Source organism: Aegilops tauschii, chromosome 5, assembly GCF_002575655.3.
Source record: "Aegilops tauschii subsp. strangulata cultivar AL8/78 chromosome 5, Aet v6.0, whole genome shotgun sequence".
NCBI lineage: Eukaryota > Viridiplantae > Streptophyta > Magnoliopsida > Poales > Poaceae > Aegilops > Aegilops tauschii.
In genome coordinates, this window is record NC_053039.3 from 444,906,123 (window position 1) to 444,922,023 (window position 15,901).

General features: G+C 46.3%; 1 protein-coding gene and 1 pseudogene across 1 annotated transcript; both read left to right on the forward strand.

The window, feature by feature from the left end:
- Positions 1-319: 319 nt before the first annotated feature.
- Positions 320-2,284, forward strand: LOC109753852 (nucleolar GTP-binding protein 1-like; annotated as a pseudogene).
- Positions 2,285-4,144: 1,860 nt separating this feature from the next.
- On the forward strand, positions 4,145-6,855 carry LOC109753848 (putrescine hydroxycinnamoyltransferase 3). The gene has a single exon (XM_020312771.2). It carries the CDS (start codon positions 4,773-4,775, stop codon positions 6,075-6,077), a length of 1,305 nt encoding a protein of 434 aa, XP_020168360.1. The 5' UTR covers positions 4,145-4,772; the 3' UTR covers positions 6,078-6,855.
- Positions 6,856-15,901: the final 9,046 nt, after the last annotated feature.

The following is a 15,901-nucleotide window of genomic DNA, read 5'->3' on the forward strand; positions in this document are numbered from 1 at the left end:
CTTAAATTTAACGGTCAACAAAGAAACTGGTGTGAGCCTTTTCTCTAATATTTTTTAAATCAAAGTTTTCCTTGTGTGTAACAAGGATGCACTGATAATGCTGGGCATGAATCTACTGTCTTCACATGATTACAAGTTGATAGTATTTTTATGTAGTGATTGCTAGATTCCTGTCTTTTTTTTTCTTGAAATTGTGCTTTCTTGCATTTGCTTGCACCTGTTTTTCTGCATTAGTTCTTTCACCTGTTTATCTGTATTGTATTGACATGACATATGTTTGTATTACAAAAATAAGTAGCCAATCTTTCCATCGGGCAAGATGGTGTAGTATAATTTCAAGAAAATCACTGTTGTCCCTCCTGGGAAGGACTTCATCGACATAATCTTGTCCCGCACGCAAAGGAAACGCCAACTGTTGTCCACAAGGGCTATGCTATCAACCGCATTTGCCAGTTCTATATGAGCAAGGTTCTCTATACTCAGCAGAACTTCTATGAAAAGTTGTCCACCATCATTGACGAGTTCCCCCGACTGGATGACATCCACCCTTTCTATGTCAATCTCCTTCATGTGCTGTACAATATGGATCACTACAAACTTTTCATGGGTCAGATCAATACGACTTTAAATATCATTGGAAAGATTTCCAAGGATTATCTGAGGCTGCTCAAGTATGGAGACACCCTGTACCGGTACAAGTGCCTTAAGGTAGCTGCATTAGGTCGCATGTTTACTGTTCTAAAGCGCATCAGTCCTAGTTTGGCATACCTGGAGCAGATCAGGAAGCACATGGCCAGGCTTCCATCAATTGACCCAAACCACCGTACTATCTTGATTTGTGGCTATCCAAATGTTGGGAAGAGCTCTTTCATGAACAAGGTTACAAGGGCTGATGTGGACATACGGCCTTATGCTTTCACAACAAAATGACTTTTTGTTGGCCTTGCAGATTACAAATATCTTCGGTACCAAGTGATTGACACTCCAGGGATCCTTGATCGGCCTTTTGAGGACATGAACATCATACAAATGTGCAGTATCACCGCTCTTGCCCACTTGAGGGTTGTTGTGCTGTTCTTCTTGGATATCTCTGGGTCTTGTGGGTACACTATTGCTCAGCAAGTTGCACTCTTCCATAGTATAAAATCCTTGTTCATGAATCACTTGATGGGCTTCTGAAGAGGACATGAAGCTGGTAATGGAGATGAAATCAGAGGCTATGAAGACTATACCTCAAGGTGGAGATCCTAGTGAAGAGGGTGTTTTGTTGACTATGAGTGCCTTAACAGACGAGGGTGTGATGGCTGTTAAAAATGCTGCATGTGAGAGGCTTCTCGAGCAGAGAGTGGAGATCAAGATGAAGTCAAAGAAGATCAATGACTTCTTAAATAGGTTTCATGTTGCTATGCCCAAGCCTCATGACAACAGAGATAGGCCTACTTGCATTCATCAGGCTGTTCTTGAAGCTCAAGCAATTGTGGCTGCAAAGGAAAAGAAGAAGCTTGAGAGGGACCTTGAGAATGAGAATGGAGGTGCTGGTGTCTATTCCGCCAGTCTCAAGAAGCATTACTTATTGGCCAATGATGAATGGAAGGAAGATATTCTCCCTGAGATATTAGATGGGCATAATGTTGCCGATTTCTTCGATCCAGATATCTTGGAAAGGTGTGAAGAACTGGAAAGGGAGGAGGGTCTTCGTCTTGAAGAAGAAGCTGCTCAAGATGCTTTCATGATTGATGGCCATGGCAAATTAACTGAAGAACATCGTGACATATTGGGTAAGATTAGGAAGAAGGCAATGGTCATCTAGGAGCATAGGATGAAGAAGAGTACTACAGAGAGTTATCCTATTGTTCCAAGGAAACAAGAGAAAGACAGGAAATTCACAATCAAGAGATTGGGCAGGCAACTCACATCCATGGGTGTTGATCCTAATGCTGCTGTGAACTGACTTCATAGTGAGTCAAGAGGCCGTAAGCGTGAGAGGTCACTGAGCAGAGCTAATTGTGATGACGCTATTGACGCTGATAGCCAACATCCCGACAAGAAACTGCGTACAAGGTCGAGGTCTAAGTCCAAATCCCGACCAATTGAAGCGGTCGTGCCAGGTGATGGGCTCTAGGACACTTCTCAAAAGAAGAAGGCCATCAAGAAGTCAAGGGACTCTGTCAAGAACAGGAACAAGGAGGCTCTCCATGGGGAGGCAGACCGCGTGATCCCTACCTTGAAACCGAAGCATCTCTTCTCTGGAAGACGAGGCATTGGAAAGACCAGCAGGCATTAAGCCAGCCAATGTGGATGTTGTTGCCTGCGATCACTGGATCAGGTGCGGGATGTGCTTTACATGATTGATGTGTTCATCAGATAGGGTTGTTAATCTTGAAATCATGCTGATTTTGTAAAACTAGATCCAAAAGTGTTGGAACCAGCTCAGATCTTGTAGTCAATTGGTTGTGCTGTAGGGAGCTGAGAGGACTTTACATATCGTACTGCACTCTCGAATTGGATTTAGTGATGCAAGCACTGTAGATGGCCCGTGAAGCATTGCTCGAGCTACAGACACATGTTTATTGTAGGTTGAATCTCAAGTCTTCATTTTCGCCTTGTGTAGGAACTGCTATTTCTTGGGCTGGGTATCAAAGTGGCTACATTTTTTATGTTTTTCGAGCTTTTGCTCCCTTTTACGCGTCGTCAGCTCAGTTGTTAAACTATGTCGTTGCTGAACTGTATGGAGGTATTAGGTACCTTCGGTTTATTATGCACTAGTGCGGAGTTGTGTCAAATTTTGTTTGATGGTGTTAATGTAATCGAACGGCCTGCTTGTTCTACCTTTACTGAAATACTGGTAGTATGTTGCTACTTGCGAGTTGCGAGTACTTAATTGTTTCAGTTGTGTTTTTACCCTTTCTGAGATGCGATGGTGCGATATGGTTTAGATGAGTATCCTTTGTTCTATGTTCGTTATAAACTGAACACGGCTTGAGCGAGGTGGTTTTGTTGATTATTATTGTGAATTCTGTGGTTTGTCTGTCTACTGAAGGGTGCAATAATTATATTTGGATGTGGAAGAAGTTTTGTACTTTATTGGCAGTTTCTCCGTTGCAATTTCTTGACATGTTATTTAGATGATCATTCAAAAGTATTCACATACGGCTACACTCTCCTTGCACCTTGCTAGTATACTTGTGCTTAAACAGACAGCACGCATGCATGAACCAATACGTCATTATCGAGTTAATTACAAACATATGGATCAATGCAAAAGAGAATGCAAAAGGAGGCAGACAAATTAGACCAACAGTTGCTCACGGTTAGCACAATGTCAACTTGCTCCCAAACTCTCCACCAACTAATATATATATATATCCTCACGGTCATCCTTTTCAAAAAAAATTAAAAAATCCTCACGGTCATGGGCAGGTTCGTCTGCGCTGCGTTTGATGATTTTGACGCACTGATTGATGGGATGATGATGTCAAAACCCACAGATTAATGCACCGTCATGTGTATGCAGACATGCCTTTACGACCACCATCGAATATATATTTTCCAATACTTTTGGCGGATAAACGTTCGCCGCCTCTAGCAAAGTCACGATTATCTAATGTGTATGTAGACATCTCTTTTCTAGTGCACCATATAAGTGTAAAATTTTCCATCTGTTTTGGCAAACCGGGGGTCGCCGCCTATAGCAAAACCATGCTTATCTAATGCCAAAACTCTAATGATCAACGCCAGCGTTAGTGCCCACTGCTAATTGCAAAAGTACTCCTCAACTAATTTATTCTTAATTAGCAGAACCACTAACTCAAACATCCATAGTTCTTTTCCCCGCTTTTCTGCGTTTTTCCTCCCTTCTTGGTGAACTCATGGTTTCCGACAGATAAAACATGGGGCCATTCCCCTCGTCAAAAAAAACATAATTAATAACAGCTCACTACAGGTTCATCAAATATGTGAAGTGATAAAAAATTGCACATTGAACCATATATTTTATATTTTATAACTGTTTTGTTATTTCTCGTTCTATTGCGAAAGGATTATTTCTAGCGGTAAGTGAAATATTGAGTCGGACTGCTATTAATACTTGACTAAGAAATAATTATCCTAGTATTTAATGTTTAATTTCGAAAGGGAAAAGATACCTGAAACCAAGACATATAGGCACGTGGCAAGGAAATTGGCTTTCAGTCTTTGTCGTGCGTAAATTGAGTGATATCATTGTGGAACTCATTGTCCACTGCTCAACATGCTTTTATTGGAGACAAACTCTTGAAACAGGCTTGTTATTTCCCAGACTTTTGTTATTTCCTAGACTAGTGTTTTGTTTTTATAATAGTTTTTTTATTTCCAAAAGATTACTTCTAGCAATAATACATATATTGAGTCGGATGGCTATTTATACTTGACTAATTAAGAAATAACTATTCTATTTAACTTTTAATTTCAAAAGGAAGAAAAATTGTGACGTTTGCACGTTCTGGGTAACAGCCGTTCACTAGTGAAAACACAAGCATGGATTATAGGCGGGCCAGGTCAAGTCTCAACTACACTTACGGGGGTTTGATTTCACCTACCGGCTACCGTTTCCCGCGAGCGTGTTCCAGACTTCCTATAAATCTTACAACCAGCATCAGGACAACCACCAAATCATACACAGAACACAAGAGTACAAGACGGCAAGCAATAAGCTCTCTTGTTGCAAACTTTTGATCATTCTCGCCGATCAAACTTGATTAGCGACAGAGAAACTGCTGCCCCGACAAACAGCAATGGAGGTCAAGGTGTTGAGCTCCAAGCTCGTCAAGCCTGCCTACAGTGCCGGCGAAGCGCCGATGCCGGCCACCGAGTACATTCCTCTGTCCATCTTCGACAGGGTGACGTTCGAGATGCAGATGGCCATCATCTACGCCTTCGCCGCGCCGGCGCCATCCACGGCCGCCATCGAGAACGGCCTCGCCACAGTCCTTGCCCAGTACCGCGCCTTCGCAGGCCAGCTTGGCGAGGCGCCCGATGGCACGCCGTCCGTCGTCCTCAACGACCGTGGCGCACGCCTGGTTGAGGCGACCGTGGACGCCGACCTCACCGACATGGTGCCCTCGAAGCCCACGCCTGAGCTGCTGAAGCTGCATCCTGACCTGGAGGCGGTGCACGAGGAAGTCGTGCTGCTGCAGCTCACGCGGTTCCGTTGCGGCTCCCTCGCCGTCGGGTTCACGTCCAACCACGTCGTCGCCGACGGCCACGCCACCAGCAACTTCCTCGTGGCCTGGGGGCGCGGCACGAGAGGGCTCCCAATGGGCCTTCCGCCCGTGCACCACCACAAGGACCTTTTCAAGCCACGGTCGTCGCCTCGCGTGGAGCACGACCACCGTAACAGGGAGTACTACCTGCCGTCGCCCACCGACGTGGTCGGTCACCACAGCGACGCCGCCGACAACATCGTCATCCACAAGGCGCACTTCACCAAGGACTTCATCGCCGGTCTCCGCGCCAAGGCGTCAGAAGGGCGCGGCCGGCCGTTCAGCCGGTTCGAGACCATCCTCGCCCACCTGTGGCGCACCATGACGCGCGCGCGCGACCTGAGCCCCGAGGAGACCTCCAAGATCCGGCTGTCCGTGGACGGGCGGCACCGCCTCGGCCAGCCGGCGGAGTACTTCGGCAACATGGTCCTGTGGGCGTTCCCGCGCTCCACGGTGGGCGACCTCCTGAACCGGCCGCTGAAGCACGCCGCCCAGGTGATCCACGACGAGGTGGCGAGGGTGGACGGTGCCTACTTCCAATCTTTCGTCGACTTCGCCAGCTCCGGCGCCGCCGAGAAGGAGGGGCTCGCGCGGAGCGCCGTCTGCAAGGACGCGCATTGCCCGGACGTGGAGGTGGACAGCTGGCTGACGTTCCCGTTCTACGAGCTGGACTTCGGCACGGGGAGCCCGAGCTACTTCATGCCGGCCTACTTTCCCACGGAGGGGATGCTCTTCCTGGCGCCGTCCAACTTCGGCGACGGCAGCGTGGATGCCTTCGTACCCTTATTCCAAGAGAACCTCCAAGCGTTCAAAGAATGTTGCTACTCCATGGGGTAGGTGGCCTAACTGTGAATTAGTCGAAGAAACAAGGAGTGAGGCACATACATTAGTTCATTTATTGAGAGTGTGACCATAAAAAACAATGTGTTCTCTTTTTTTCTTTTTGAGAATTGTATAGTGCTACAGTATGTACACAGATGTGTCCATGTACAATTGACATGATTATTTGGATCAAACAAATTTGATTATACACCAATATACCATATCTTAGCTACTGTTTGATCCGACTTGAACACTAAACTACAAAACCACTGAATTAATAATTACATAATTTTCCTAAAACGGTTTAAGATGGGCCGGCTTAAAAAAATGGAAGTGTTTTTTGTTTTTTGAGGAAAACAGCAGGACTCTGTTGCATAATTTTTTTAGGGATATTTTATTAATTATTAAATGATACAAGCAAGGGTTTTATAAAAACGCAAAAAAGTGCACAAACAAAATAAAGACTACATAAAAGTTAGCAAAAAGAAACTAAGAAACTACTCCTTCCGTCCCATAATGTAGGACGTTGTTTGACACTATGTGTAGTGTCAAAAACGTCCTACGTTATGGGACGGAGGGAGTAACAAAGATACATCAACAGTAAGAACAACACCATGGCAGCACCCGGGAAGATCTTGGTTCCACTGAGCCCAATCTTGAAGGACACAATTATCTGAAAGAGTTGGTCCATGCCTCAAAAAACTTTGTGACTACGTAGAATGTCGGGATGTACACGCGGAACATTTTGTCAGAATTTCGTGACATTTTAAAATACGTTTAAAACAAATTTTAAAAACAAGGAGCATACGCTCCTGGGTGCTAAAACGCCCCTCTCGTCCACTAGAAACCTTATATAGATTTGCTCCCGAGGGGAATTGCCAGCTGTGCAGGTTAACATTAAGCACTAAATCTTGTAGGAAAAGGTTCAAAGTTTGGAAATCCTCATAAGCCTTTTTACAGAGAGGTAGGTAGAAAGCGTATTTAGTGCCGTACAAAAGTATTGGTTATGATTTATTTCAGCCTATTTTCTCCAAACATAGAAACTGTTTCACGTTCTTGAGTACATGGCAATACGAAATTACCCTTCAAACCTGAATTCGGTTATTTTTATAAAAAGGTGAAACAAAATCGTGAACACATTTTATTAGGATTGTCAACATGCAAATAATGGCCCTTATGCTCCCGTGCCCCCCCCCCCCCCCCCCCCCCCCCCTTCCGACACCCTTAATCTAGGATATCTCCACTTCCCCAAGCCTCGACAATGATAACTAGCTCTCGGTGGCACTGTTGTTTATACGAAAGATTTGGGACTAGAGAAACAATAAGGTATTCAGTCACAAGGACTATTCCTCAACTTTACTATTAGAAACTTTGTCTCAGACTTTACTACGCTTGGACACAAAGGTTAAAGAAATATTGCAAGTGGTCTCCACCGATAATCAATGCCGGAGCATGCTAGTCAAATTATCGTATCGATAACAATCCATTTTTCTTGATTATGTTAATGTTAAAGTTTGGTGATTTCACTTTTTAACTACCACATGCAACATAACTGATGATGTACGTGTGTGGGACCTTTACATCATGCATTCGACGTTCACACAACCTTTTTACCCATCCGCCTCTTGGTCGGAAACAAAAGGACTTTAATTTCACCGATGGCTATCCAAAGGGGAAGAAAGGGTCCAGTCCGGCCGATCAGGTTTGAGGCAATTCAAAAGCCTGTGGCGTTGAGTGGGGGTTGGTGGGGCCGGCCAGTGCAGATTGCATTTCGCTTCATCCCAGCCAGCCGTTTTGGTAATGACAAAGATGGGATAACCGCGTCCAGTGTTGCAACACATGTATGGATGCTCGGTGAAACGAACTAACGAAACATGGTGCATCTGCATGCGTAGTTGTTCTGGAAGACTGGAGTCCACATGGTGTTGGGTTAAAAGGTCCATAGCTATTCTATTGACGTCTTGTTTAGTCTGGAGTGTATATCTTAGTCAACTTGAAACTAACTACTCCCTTTGTAACTTAATGTAGAACTTTTTTGCGGTTCAAAAATCTTAATGTAGGATATTTTTGCAGTTTCACCGAACATCCGTATATGTGTTCGAAGAGAAACTGAGTCCTTGAGAATGTTCACCATAGAAACTGAGTCCACTTTCAGCAAAATAGGAAGATCTGTTCGCTATAAGGAGAGACCCTCCATATATACAGGCACAAAGCCCGGCTTCCATCGCATCTGTACAAGAAAATAGGTCCATTCATGAAGAGAGATAATAGTGCTTGTGTTGTCTCGAACAACCATTCCAGCTCCGGCCCTCCATCTCGTGGCGAAGATTCGTTAGTGTTTAACCCAGCCATCCGAAGGAACAATCCATTTGGGCAGATAACCAACCGAAACAGTTGTAAAATATAGAGGACTTGGAGTCCTCAACACAGACAAATTTACGAGGGCTTTCCGTTTGCGATGGCCATGGTACGAATGGAAGGAGCCCACCAAGATGTGGGTGGGAATGAGAAACCCATGTAACGAGGAGGATCTCAACTTTTTCTATGCTTCCACCACCATCACCATTGGTAACGGTACGAGGACACCCTTTTGGGAATCCCCTTGGCTTCTTGGGCGAAAGCCTAAAGACATTGCCCCGCTCATCTATGAAGCTTCCAAGAGAAAGAATTGGAAGGTGAGGGAGGCTCTGAAGCACAACACTTGGATTCTCAAGATCACCCCCCCCCCCCCCCACCAACGTCTCCGTTGAGCACATCACGCAATTCTTCGCTCTATGGATGATACTAAATGAGGTCCATCTTGACGAGCTCACCGAAGATGATATCCTTTGGAAACACACGCCCTATGGAAAATACTCGGCGGCCTCCGCGTATAGGGCACAGTTCCTAGGGACGGTGAAAGTGCGTTAAGTCGACTAGAGGGGGGGTGAATAGGCGATTTTTATGTATTCTTCACTGAGGAATTTCAGGGTGAGGAAATTCCGTAGCGAAGAACTACTTGCAACGAAATAAGTACTCAAATGCAGACATAACATAACATAAGCATAGACATCATGATGAAATGAAAACAAACACAGAGTACAGAAAGCGTAAGCATAGGATGAACAGGATGAAGACAAACAGACTGAAGAAATTTGACTGAGGAAATTGGGAAGTCTTCAGTCAAAAGTCTTCAAACAGATATGAACAAGCACACAACGCAGTAATGAGAAAATGGAAGGGTTGAGGAAATAGAACCGGTAGACTTGGTGAAGACAGTGATTTGGTAGACCAGTTCCAACTGCTGTGACAGTTGTACGTCTGGTTGGAGCGGCTAGGTATTTAAACCTGAGGACACACAGTCTCAAAGTATTCTCCTTGAGCTAAGGTCGCACATACCTCGCCCAATCACTCGTATTGTACCATGGAAAATGACCGGCGGCTGCGGATCTCATCGGCGGGCCGCCCAAAGGAGCAGGCCGGGGCGATGGCGACACCACCCGCGGCGGAGGGAGCGCGGGAGAACGCCTCCTCAAGCAACCCTAGATCGGCAAGGGAAAAACTAGAGGAAGCCCTGGGGAAGCTGAACATATCCGAGGGAGAGGCGACTACTCTCGTGATTGATGATAGTCTTGATGGTGCTTCAGTGAAGTGGTTGCTGGTAGGGAAGGTTCTGCACCGAAATCAGTATCACATAAACACCATTGTCAATGCCCTTTGACCGGCATGGGGAAACCCTCGAGGATTACAATTCCGTTCTGTCGGAACGAACATGTTTGTTGCTGAGTTTGAAGCACAGCGAGACCGCGACAGAGTTTTGGCGGGATCGCCCTGGCACATTAACAAGAACACGGTCATATTGGCTGAGTTCGAGGATTGCATGCGCCCAGATGAAGTCAAGTATGATCGTCTGCAGGTGTGGGCTAGGGTTCTTAACCTGCCCTACAACCTGAGAGATGATGCATGGGGCCTCCCAATCGCACGGATGATTGACAAAGAGGCCCATTGCAAGATTTGATCACAATGGAGGCTATCTCCGAGCTAGGGTTTCAGTGGATGTCAACAAACCGCTCAGGAGATGGGTGCTTATTGATTCTGCAAGGAGAAAGAAGGTGGACTCCTATGACATACAATATGAACAGATCGCATACTTCTGCTTCTCCTGTGGACGGCTGGGCCACTATGATCTCTACTGCTCCAACCCAGGATCAAGAGATGAGAAAGGTGAGCTTCCTTTCGGGCCGAGTTTGAGGGCTCCTGAAGAGAATAGATACTCAGCGAGCAGTGACAATACTTCCAGAGGACAAAATTCTGATCAGAGTAGCAAAGGGGGGACAAAGCAATCTAGCACTATAGCTAAATCAGATGGAGGGGAAGAGGTGGTCTCGCCCCTCAGGAACAAAGAGAAGGCAGGTTTCAAGAGGAAGGAAGTCCCTATGGCGGTGTACAAGCCAAAGCAGTTGCTAATGACGGCATCCGTGCAATCTGAAGGTGATGATCCAAGCACGAGCGCAGCTGTGAGGGATGATGAGGAGAACTTGGTACGTGAACCAAAGAAGAAGAGGCCCACGCCTGACAATTCGCCAGAGAACGGTGATCGGTCCTGCCCGGCCCAACGAGTTGCTTATCATGGAACTGCCGGGGGCTTGGGAACCCCGAGGCGGTTCGAGAGCTTTGCAGCATTGTGAAGCTAGAAGGACCCACTCTTCTCTTCGTCATGGAAACAAAAATAAAAGGGAAGAGAGTTGAGGACTTGCAGAGACACCTAGTCTTCGGCGGGTGTTTTGCAGTGGATTGTGTAGGCCTAAGTGGAGGTATTGGTCTTTTTTGGACACATGATGTTATTGTCGAGCTAAAGAATTTTAGTTCAGGACATATTGATGCAATGGTTAAATATAAGGACCAAAAATCTTTTGAGTGGAGGTTCACTGGTTTCTATGGAGCGCCTCGAGCTGAAGATCGACATCACAGCTGGCGTTTTCTGTGTACTTTGTATGCCATGCCGCATCCGGCGTGGATTTGTTTGGGTGATTTTAATGAGACTCTACGCCAACGAACACTTCAGCCGGGCTGCTAGGCCAGAGAGGCAAATGAGAGCGTTCAGAGAAGTCACCGATGAAGTGGCCCTCCAAGATTTGGGGTGGTCACGCACAGCGTACACTTGGGATAATCGGCAATCAGGTGACGCTAATGTCAAGGCGAGGCTGGACAAAGTTTTTGCCAACGAACAGTTCCGGCAACATTTCAATCATATCAGAATCAGACACCTACCGTCCGTAGAGTCTGATCATTGTTTTGTTGTAGCGGAGATAAAGGAAAATCTGAGGAACACGTCACGAGCAAAAAGACAGTTCAGATAAGAGAACGTGTGGGCATCGCATGTTGATCGCATCGTTGCTGCTGCTTGGCAGGAGACAAATAGAGGACCGGGCCTCCAGGGTATAGCGGATTCACTAACACTCTGAAGGCGACGCTGGAACCTTGGGGGGCCCGCGAATTTGGCTGCTTAACGCGGCGGGTTAGACAGCTGCAGAAAAGGCTTGACAACTTAAGGTGTCGATCGGTGGGCCGAGGACCAACTGATGAAGAGAGAGCAGTGGTTCGCCAGCTGCGTGAGGCTCTCCAGCAGGAGGAGATTTGGCTACGACAATGGTCCCGCGTCCCCTGGCTCAGAGAAGGAAACCGCAACACGGCATATTTTCAAGCACAGGCGGCGCAGCGGAAGTGTATCAATAAAATTCAGGGTCTATGCCGATCTGATGGTTCGGTTTGTGCCACTTAAGAGGAAGATAAGAGCAAGGTTCAGGCATTCTATCAAAAACTGTACGAGTCCCAGGGATTCATGGATGCAGCCGAGCTTCTTAACCATGTGCCAGTTAAGGTCACGGATGACATGAACGTGGAACTTACAAAACCCTTTACTGCGGCGGAGGTCAGGACAGCTTTGTTCCAAATGGCTCCCTCCAAAGCACCGGGGGTGGATGGTTTTACTGTGGGGTTTTATCAGCGTCATTGGAGTTTATTGGGTGATGCTGTAACCGCGGCGGTTCTGGACTTTTTGAATGGAGGAGAACTACCAGTGGGCTTGAATGATACCTCCATCACTTTGATTAAGGTACGACACCCTCAGTCTATCTCACAATATAGACCTATTGCACTGTGTTCGTTTCTATACAAGATTGCTTCAAAATGTGTGACTAACCGAATGAGGGTATTCATGGACGAGATCATCAGTGAAGAGCAAAGCGCTTTTGTTCCTAGACGTCTGATAACTGATAATGTCTTAGTGGCATATGAAAGTGTGCACACAATGAGGAGGCGGAAGAAAGGAAAAAACTATGCTTGTGCAATTAAACTAGACATGATGAAAGCTTACGACCGAGTCGAGTGGCACTTCCTTGAGGCCATTCTGACAAAGCTGGGTTTCAACATTGTCTTTGTTCGGTTAATTATGAAGTGCGTATCTTCAGTACGGTTCTCTGTTCGTGTTAACGGAGAGCTACTGCCCTTTTTCACTCCCTCGCGAGGATTGAGGCAAGGTGACCCAGCGTCGCCGTTCCTTTTTTTGCTCTGTGCGGAGGGCCTGTCTTCTTTGTTGAAGTATTACAATGTCGGGTACATTGACAGAGGCATAAGAGTCAGCTATAGGTCACCTTGGGTAACACACTTGCTATTCGCAGATGACAGCTTGATCTTCATCAGTGCAAACACCCACAGTGCCGAGAGACTTAATGAGATTTTGAGAATTTATGGTGAAGCATCGGGACAGTGTGTTAATCGCGCTAAGAGCGCCATCTACTTCAGTTCTAATACACCGGCCCAGCTCATGCATCAATTGACAACCGTCCTCAACATCGACGTTGAGGCGTTCAGTGAGTGCTACCTGGGACTGCCCACGGCGGTCGGTCGCATCATGAGCGGGACCTTCAATCATATTGGGGAGAGAGATCGTGGGAGGATACAGGGGTGGTCTGAAAAATTACTTGCATGCGCAGGTCGTGAAACTTTGTTGAAATCAGTGGTTCAGGCTATTCCCACATATTCTATGAGCACATTCTTACTATCAAAAAAGGTATGCAAGAGTCTAACTCCACCAATGGCGAAATATTTTTGGAGCAGCTCTATTGACAAGAATGCATTGCATTGGGTTTCCTGGGATAATCTGGCGACACCAAAGTGCAAAGGAGGAATGGGTTTTCAGGACCCTCATAAGTTTAATCTTGTGCTGCTCGGGAAGCGCGGTTGGCAGTTTATGACTAACCCTACTTCTCTGTGTGCAAGGGTTCTTAAGGGTTGCTACATCCCTGATACAGATTTTATGCATGCCACGGTGCCTAAGTCGTCATCCGCTACATGGCGAGCTATCATTGCCGGAAGGGAAGCTTTGCGTGCGGGACTCATTAAGAGAGTAGGAGATGGGAACTCCATCGATGTGTGGGCTGATAAATGGATTCCCGGGACCATCTCGATGACACCGCTGCTGAAGCCACCGAACACCACTGTTCGGATAGTCTCGGATCTTATAGATCCCGAGAACTGGTCATGGAGGCAGGAGTTGATTTGAACCACCTTCATTGCCCCTGATGCTGACGCCATTCTAAACACCCAATCAGGAGGGGCGGAGGTGAGGATTTCTATGCTTGGGCCTTTGAAAGATCAGGCAACTACACTGTTAAGTCGGCGTACCGTGCTCTAGTGACTTAGAACGAGCGCAATGCTCTAGAGGAAGGGGCGGCTACCGGTGCTTCAAGAGATGACAAACAGATGTGGTCTGCTCTGTGGAAACTCAAAGTGATCCCAAAGGTACGAGTGTTCTGGTGGAGGGTACTACGAGGGATTCTACCGGATGAATGCACTCTCAAATACCGTCATATTGCAGTTTTAGACACTTGCAAGGTATGTCTGGCTAAGGAGGAGGATCTTACGCATGCCCTAATTCAATGCTCGCATGCACGCCGCTTCTAGGATGAAGCGTGTGCGTGGTTCGGTCTTCCGCTTCCTCGCTTACACCCACGTTCTTGGGCCAGAGACATCCTATGCGGAAACTGAGTCAAGGATGAAGATCGAGCAAAGGTTATCACCATCATGTGGATGATTTGGCATTCCCAAAATCAGATCAAACATGGTGAAGAGGGAAGGGACCCAACAACCGCCATCAGGGCGACGAGGGAGGCTCTTGCACTGCTGGAACTGCCTCGGACCGCTCCCATTCTGTTACTAGGACATGGCTGGTGGCCGCCCGAGTCAGGTATGGTGAAGATCACGAAGGATGGTGCACTTAATGTCGCGGAAGGTAGAGGAGGGGCGGGTGGCATAGACCGGTCCGCGTCCGCGCTGTTTGGAGCATCGTGCAAGCCGTTCGGTGAGATCTCAGACCCATTATTAATGGAAGCTATATCGATGCGGGAAGGAGTTCTATTTGCAAAACTTCGAGGCCTCTTGCATGTGATAATGGAGACCGATTGCCAGGAGTTGGTGCAACTCTGGAACACTCGCCACAATTCGCGTTCGATTGTGGCTCCTATCTTAGATGAAATAGGAGAGTTAGCTTTTGATTTTTCAGTTTTCGAGATTCAGCATGTAATCAGGTCAGCAAACTTGCTGGCGCATCTCTCTGTGCAAAACATGCATGCACTTTGAATGTGACTGACTGTTGGCTTGACGAGACTCCTAGTTTCTTGGTAAGCAGCCTTCCCGCTGATTGTCGGGACAACTCCTTTGTTAAATAAAACACTCTCTGATTTGCCCGCAAAAAATTCACTCGTGGTAAGTCTTCAGGTGACTTCCAAACCTTCACAAACTCGGTCACTCGGCGATCCACAATTTCCTCTTGGATGCTCTAGACCATGACGCCTAACCGTCTGGAAGATGCACAGTCTTCAAAGGTAACAAGCGTCGGATCCACACAGGAACAATTTCTTCAGTGATGCTCAATCACTTTGGGTTTGTAGGTGTTTGGGTTTGGGTTTTCCTCACTTGATGATTTTCGCTCAAAGTCCTCGGAGGATGGGATGCTCTCAATGACAAGTGTTAGTTTCTCTTGAAGCAGCCAATCAGCTAGTGGTTGTAGGGGGTGGCTATTTATAGCCTAGGGAGTAGTCCGACATGATAAGACATAAATGCCCTTCAATGATATGACCGTTAGGTGGGTAGATATTTTGGGATAGCTGGCGCATAGCACAACAACGGTCGGAAATTTGACTATCAAATTCCTCAGGGCTATCATGATCCTCACTTATAGGCAATCCGCACTGGCGAATTCCTAACTCCTCAGTCAGAACAAATTCCTCAGAGGCCAGAAGAACTTCGTCTCTGTCACTGAAGAAATTGACTGAACTGCATGAGATTTCCAATGGCTTCACTCGAAAGGATTGGTAGGTGTAGGATTTTGAGATGAGCATCACTTGGAAACTTTTCCTTAGTTTTTCCTCGACCCCCTTTAACAGTACGGTGTTTCCTATGACTCAATAAAGAGAAAAATGAAACTACAAAAACAAAGTCTTCACGCTTCGTATTCCTCACATGAATATAGAGTCTTAATGGTCACACCAATTTCTTCACTTTCAAAGTCTTTAGAAAGTCTTCAGTTGAAGACTTCATTTTTAGGGGTCGACTTTCTCTGCAAATATCAAACTCCTCATAGACTTATAGACCTGTGTACACTCACAAACGTATTAGTCCCTTAACCTATAAGTCTTCAATACACCAAAATCACTAAGGGGCACTAGATGCACTTACAATCTCCCCCTCTTTGGTGAGTGATGACAATATAGGTTAAGTTTTCAACGGGGATAAACATATGAAGTGTAAATACAGATATTGAGGAATTTGATTGCAAGATATAGAAGAACTCCCCCTGA

Excerpts from the sequence above, each read along its gene's own strand:
- LOC109753848 (XM_020312771.2), top strand. The coding sequence starts at position 4,773 with ATGGAGGTCAAGGTGTTGAGCTCCAAGCTCGTCAAGCCTGCCTACAGT.